Source organism: Cricetulus griseus, chromosome 4, assembly GCF_003668045.3.
Source record: "Cricetulus griseus strain 17A/GY chromosome 4, alternate assembly CriGri-PICRH-1.0, whole genome shotgun sequence".
NCBI lineage: Eukaryota > Metazoa > Chordata > Mammalia > Rodentia > Cricetidae > Cricetulus > Cricetulus griseus.
The window spans coordinates 154,959,157-154,965,887 of NC_048597.1; the positions used below are offsets into that span (position 1 = coordinate 154,959,157).

The 6,731-nt window shown below is 47.2% G+C and overlaps 1 protein-coding gene across 1 annotated transcript; it reads right to left on the bottom strand.

Annotated features, from left to right (window-relative positions):
* Positions 1-792: 792 nt before the first annotated feature.
* Positions 793-1,436, bottom strand: LOC100756124 (39S ribosomal protein L42, mitochondrial). The gene has a single exon (XM_027412308.2). It carries the CDS (start codon positions 1,351-1,353, stop codon positions 919-921), a length of 435 nt encoding a protein of 144 aa, XP_027268109.1. The 5' UTR covers positions 1,354-1,436; the 3' UTR covers positions 793-918.
* Between the last annotated feature and the right edge of the window lie 5,295 nt (positions 1,437-6,731).

The following is a 6,731-nucleotide window of genomic DNA, read 5'->3' on the forward strand; positions in this document are numbered from 1 at the left end:
ATGGGCGCCTCTGCTGTTCTGGTTCTTGGGAGATGCTGTTGCATCTTGTTGTTCCCTGGGGTCTCTCAGGTTGGAAACATCGTTCTCAAGCCCCATCCCCACTCTTTCCTCCTACCCAGATCAGACACCAAAATATTTCCACATTTCCTTTGGAAAAATCCTGGGAGGTCTGTTTATGGCTATAGCAGAGAGGCACACATCTGTGCACAGTTTAGCTGGGGCAGCTGGAAACCCAGGAACTGGAGTTTGTGGGAATTTGGAGCAGCACATGGAACCTACCTCTAACCCAAATGTTTTTTCTATCCCTGCAGGACTGTCATATCAATTGGGTCCTGTTTCTACAGATTGCTCCTCACTGTCCCTGTTTGTATACGTTCACACCTGCAGACATACTCTGGCACACACGGTTTCAGAAGGGTGCACAGCACACAAGGACATGCCTGTATTCTAATAGCACATTTATTCATGATGCCCCAGCTCTAGGGACCCCTTGTGGTATTCAAGGGCATCACCCTTGAACTAGTCATCCACAAGTAACAAACAGGTCCATCCTTAGACATGTGGAACAATACAGGCTGACTCAGCACACCCACACAGAGACATGCGGCACACAAGAAGGTGTGATTCACTTCCAGCCACCCACAGAAACCCACCCCAAACTAGTCAGTGCTTAGTTGCTCAACCTCAGGAAAGGCCTGCCCTCCCCTGGGAAACTTGGGTACTTCGAGACTGGGAGTGTTCCTGTTACTGCCTAGCATGTTCTTTCCCTAATAGAGTCAATTTTATTTTTTTTTTAAACATATGAAAGGGTATTTTTTATTATTTTCCTACATGACATCTTAATGAGTACACCATTTTCGTTTCTCAGCTGACAAATAAGACACAAACTCTCCTTGATGCTCTGCAAATCAAGAACAGTCACCTGTCTTTGGGAGGATTCAGTTTCTTACAACGTCTGTGATACTGTCCGTGCGGGTACCAGCGGTGCTTTGTAGTGAAGAACACCTTGCTGAGCTGTTCTATCATGGGTCCTTGCTCAAGTTGGTCGATTTTTATTCCTAATTTGGCTTTCAGCACTTGTTCGTGTGTTTCTTCATTATTATGCAAAATAGTTGCTTGAGGGATAGGTTTGGTATGTTCGTACTGGATGTCCACAGAAGGGTAGTAGCACACTATTGTCCTGTCGTCAGATGTCAAAGCGAGCTCTCCCTTGCAGTTGTAGTCATCTGGAAGAGAAGAGTATGTAGATTTACGACAAGCACTAGATAAAGTTCCATTTTGGATTGGAAATAAACGTTTCCAGATAGTTCTGTTTGATGTCACCCATTTTACTGCTGTTGCCATGACCCTCATCAGGTGATTTGAAAAAAGATACTGTGAGGAGAAATCGCTTCTAAAATCTGTTTCTAGGCACACAGATTTTCATTCCTGCTTGGGCCCGCCATCTTGCTTCCTAGAGTCAATTTCTTAATGCTACTGTGTGCCCCGCTGTAGGGCAAGGATGGACAGGATACTTGAGGAACCCCACTGCTGATCTGTACTCAACATCTTTCCAAAAGGCCATTCCCACTGCCAAAGATGCATTGACTCCCTTGATCCTCACTGTGAGTTCTCCTTCAGTCCCTGCCCCCCTCAGTCTTTGGGCCCCTTCTTCCTCAGCCCTGGTCCTCCTAGAGCCCAGGGCTAGGAGGTCAGGGTCTTGGTCAGGCTAGGAATTTGTTCTTTAGGGAAGATGGGTGGTAGAGGCAGGAGGAAATGAGAGAGAAGAGGGAAGGCGTAAGTGGAAGGAAAGAAAAAGAGCTGACATTGAATGGCTGAGAGGCCAAGGGAAGCAGGTATTGGAGGGCCAGGGACCGAGCCACAGTACCTAGACTCACTTTACCCTGTTGGGCATCCATTTTAAAACCCAGCTTGGCTCTCATGGGCTGAGTTCCTTGGCTTCTCCAGCAGCACATCCCAGACTTTTCTCTTCCCAGTCCGTACCAGGATTCTTCAGGGCTCCAGGGCAGTTTTGAGCCGCCTCTTCAACATCCCTCCTCCTCCATGGACAGGCCAGTCTCAGTGGGGGCTTGAAGGCCAAAGGAGCTCTGATCTCTCAAGACTTCCCAGCCCTCCTGGGGTGCTCCCTCTGGCAAAGAGCCTAGAGCACTGCAGTCCCTGTATCCCACGCCTTTCCAGGCTGGACCACTGAAGCTCCTCTGTTCATAGTTGATGGATGATTCTGGAGTTTCCTAACCCAACTGTGCGCTAGGAACACCTTCAAATCACTGGAAGCCTCAAAGCCTTTTATTTTAGTTTTTGCTTTATGCTTATGGGTGTTTTGCTTGCATGCCTGTCTGAACACTATGTGTGGGCCTGGAGTCTGTGGAGGCCTGTGAAGGCCAGAAAATGTCACTGGAGTCCCTGGATCTGGAGTTCCAGTTGGTTGTGAGCCTTATGTGGGCAGCCAGTGCCCTTAACCACTGAACCATTTCTCCAGTTCCTCGAAGCTTTTTATTTTAATAGGCTTAAATTTTTACGTGTGTGTGTGTATATGTGTGTGTGTGTGTGTGTGTGTGTGTGTGTGTGTGTGTGTGTGTGTGTGTGTGTAAGAGCCACAGCCTACATGTGGAGATCAGAGGACAACTTGCAAAAACCATATGGGTTCCAGGGATTGAACTCAGGTCCTCAGACTTGGTGGCAAGCACCTTCACTCACTAAACCATCTCACTTGCCTTTGTTTGGCTTTTTGTTTTGTTTTGTGACAGAGTTTCATGCAGATAGGGCTAGCCAGAAGAATCTCGATGTAGGAAGAGGATGACCTTGAACTTCTGATCCTCTTGCCTCCACTTTCCAAGTGCTGAAATTGCAGTTATGGGCTACCACACCCAATTTTATGGTGTGCTGGGTATTGAACCCAGAGCTTTGTGCATGTTTGGCAAGCACTCAACTAACTGGGCTATCATCCTAAACTCTAAGCCTCAGCACTTATCTCGGAGTTCCTGAATGTGAGGCTAGAAACACATTTCTTCAAAGCCTGGCACCTCGATCTCCTAAATGCAAAATGGAGACTTCATTAGTGGGACAGCTTAGAAGCCATCGATTGCAGAGCACCCAGCCATTTAGCCCAGTCCCCTGGCGGGTGTTATTTCCCTTTTCTTCCCCTGCTTTCTCTTTTACTCCCCTGAAAGCAGATGTGAGCCGGGGAAGAGCTAGCTGACCTCACTGCCCCAGGACAAAGGAATGATGGCCTCAGTTCAAGAGCAAAGTACAGGAGTTTTTGATTAACTCGAACACCACAGACTTCCAGGGGCCCAGCTGCTGCAGGGTGGGGCTTGCGGGTGGGGTTCTTGAAAACTCAGGAAAGAGATTGGTTGAAGTAGCATATGAAGCCATGAGGGCAGGTAAATGCTGAGGCCAAGGCCTAGCGCCAATACCCTTTTCTCCCTAGGCCTGTCCACAGCTGGAGAGACAGAGCCTGGGCTGTGTTCTTCAACCTTTGTGAAAAGGCTGGACTGTGTGTGCCTGGGACTGAAAAGCCATGGGATCTCCCCTTTGTCCCTGTTCCATCCCCCCAATCCCCCACCCCAGCCCTGAGTACATCAGAGGAATGTTTTCTTCTGGACCCAGCCAGAACAAGGTCATCTGAGTAGGAGTTTCATGTGTACTAGGTCAGTGCTCCTGGACCAGGAACTCAGCCAGAGGGCATAGGGCAAAATGAGTGAGGGTGGTGGTGTGTGTATGTATGAGAAACCCTGCCTGTTGCCTTCATAAATCGCCTCCTGTTCCCTCAAAAAAACCTTGGTATTCACATCCAGGGGCTCTCCCAGAGAACCAGCTCTATCCAAGAGATATCCCAAGCCATTTTAGGAAGAAGACCAAATTGCTATGCTCCTTTATTTTATTTAGACAGGATCTCATGTGGCTCAGACTGGCCTTGCACTTGCTATATAGTCAACAATGATCTTGAACTTCTGATCTTCCCGAGTGCTGGGATTAGAGGCTTTTGCCACCATGGTCATTTATTTGGTACCAGGGATTGAACTCAGAACCTCAAGGATGCTAAGAAAACACTACCAACTGAGCTACATCCCCAAAACTCTCTATATTTTTGAGACTCATCCTTGGGCTTGGTGGCTACCCCTCTGGTTTATACAGTTTTTCTGATTTCGAATCTAACTCTTTCCCACATATCTGATAGGATTCTTTAGGTTTCAAGGAAGTAGCACAAGAAGTTTGTTTTTCCTCCAAAACTTGGGGAAGATCCTTAAGCTCCTTGTTTCTGCCCTCCCATCCAGCTCACCCACCCCCTAGCTGCCTTTCCAACCAGCCACATGGGAAAATGTCCCCTTAGCCCTTCCAGTCATGCGAATGAGGCCACGATTCAAAGGCAGTGGGCAAGGAGGAGGCTGCATGGAGCAGTCCGAAAGAACCAGCCCTTTGTGCTGGAGCAGGGTCCTTGGGGATGAGTGCATTTTTGGCGTATTTAGAAAGATTTCTTTTTTATAACAAGCAGCGGAGCAGCCTGGGGAGGGAAAGGGAGGGAGGGACCGATGAAGAGGTCAAAGAAGATGGGGAAGAAGAGGCAGGAACAGGACAAGGGCTGGGAAAAGTAGTCAGGGGGTTGAGGGGAACGTAGGAAAGGAGGAAGAGAGAGAGAGAGAGAGAGAGAGAGAGAGAGAGAGAGAGAGAGAGAGAGAGAGAGAGAGAGAGAGAGAAAGAAGAAGAAGAAGAAGAAGAAGAAGAAGAAGAAGAAGAAGAAGAAGAAGAAGAAGAAGCAGGAAAGAGAAGGAGAAGCCAGCCAGCCGAGGCAACTTTGTGCAAGCTGAGCCTGTCCCAATATAAAATAAAATAGATGACTTGCCTGACATGCCCAAGGCCCTAGGTTCAATCCTTGGTACTGAAACTAAATGAACAAGTGGATAAGATGGAAAGGCCAAGAAGGGATTTTAATTCCATTTATTTTTTTCTACATGCTAGACAAGTCTCACCATGTTGTTTACATTGGACTTGAACTCACTCCGCTGCTCAGTGTTGAACTTGTGATGCCCTCTGCCCCCTAAGCATCCCATAAAGCTGGGATTGAGGCCTGTACCACCCCACCTGGCCAGATTTGGATATGTGAGCCCACGTGTGTATGAGTGTATGGGTTCATGTGTACACATGTATATATGTGTGTGTGTGCAAGTGTGTGTGTGTGCAAGTGTGTGTGTACACTTGCACATGCAGATAAAAAGCTGACATTCGATATCTTCCTTAGTCACTCCTACCTTATTTTTATTTTTTTTTATTTTTTTATTTTTTTGAGACAGGGTCTTTCTTTGAATCTGGAGTTTGCTGATTAAGCTAGACACTCCCAGTATCCTCATACCCTCTTCCTTAGCCCTGGAATTACATGTACACACTGTTTGCATCCAACTTTTTACCTGTGATCTGGAGATCAAACTCAGGACTTCATGCTTGTATGGAAAATGCTTTACCAGTCAAGCCAGGCATCTCCCTAGATTCTTTGCCCCAATTTTACATGTGGGAAAACCGAGACTGGATAGAGCATGTGGGTAGTAATAGCTACTGCAGAGGAGCTCTTATTCTCTGGGGTATGCCTGGTCTTTGCAGGCCTGGCCTTATCTAAACCTCACAACCAGATGAGCAGGCAGGCTCTATCACCCCCCCCCCCCCGTCCACCTTCACAGACCAGAATGCAAAGCCTTGTTGCTCCCTAACTGGAGGGCAGTTGCTCCCTAACTGGAGGGCAGTCACTAAAAGCTGAGAAGTGTAGTCTGGATGTGAGCCCCAGTCCCAGAGATCTACTTTGCATCAAATTCTGGTAGATTCCCATTTTCTATTCCTCTTTGTCTACTTTTAACTCACTCGGGGGAAATAAACACCATTCATTCATTCCTTCGCCTGAAAAATACTTTATTGCCTGCACCACACATGCTACACACAGTGCTACCTTCTTGAAGCTCCCAGGTGAGTGAGAGAGGCTATAAGCAGGCAAGCAGTCTGATACCACATGGAGTCTGTTCCAGGAGTCCTGAGCACATGGCATCCTATCTCCTTCACTCTGGGGGAGATAAGCCAGCTCTGGCATATTTTATGGAGGCAGATGGCTTACCTGAGGTGATAGCACAAATACACAGGAAGTTCAAGACACTTCCTCATTCTCAGTATCCTGGCCCGGTTCCCTCTTACCTGCTTCTTGCAGAAGGAAGAAGAGGATGCAGCCTGAGTGGTGGACAATTAGGCAAGAGATAGAAATAAAAGGTATTCAAATAGGAAAGGATGGAGGGAATGGTCACTGGCTTTTTTGTTGTTGTTGTTTTGAGACAGGGTTTCCTCTGTGTAGCCCAGGCTGTCCTGAAACTAGCTCTTATAAACAGGCTGCCCTCGAATTCACAGAGATTCACCTGCCTCTGCCTCCTAAGTGCTGGAATTAAAGGTGAGTACCACCACTGTCCAGCTGGAAATGGTCACCATTGATGGCAATGTCTTACATATAGGAAGCCCCAAATTTACAGAAGAAATTTTGTTTTGTTTTTTGTTTTTCAAGACAGGGTTTCTTTGTGCAGCCCTGGCTGTCCTAGAACATGCTCTGTAGACCAGGCTGTCCTTGGAACTCACAGAGATCCGCCTGCCTCTGCCTCCCAAGTGCTGGGATTAAAGGCACCATGCCCAAATCAGAAGAACTATTTTAAGAAATAAAAGAAGACAGTAAAGTTCAGGATACAAAATCTACACACAAAAAGTTT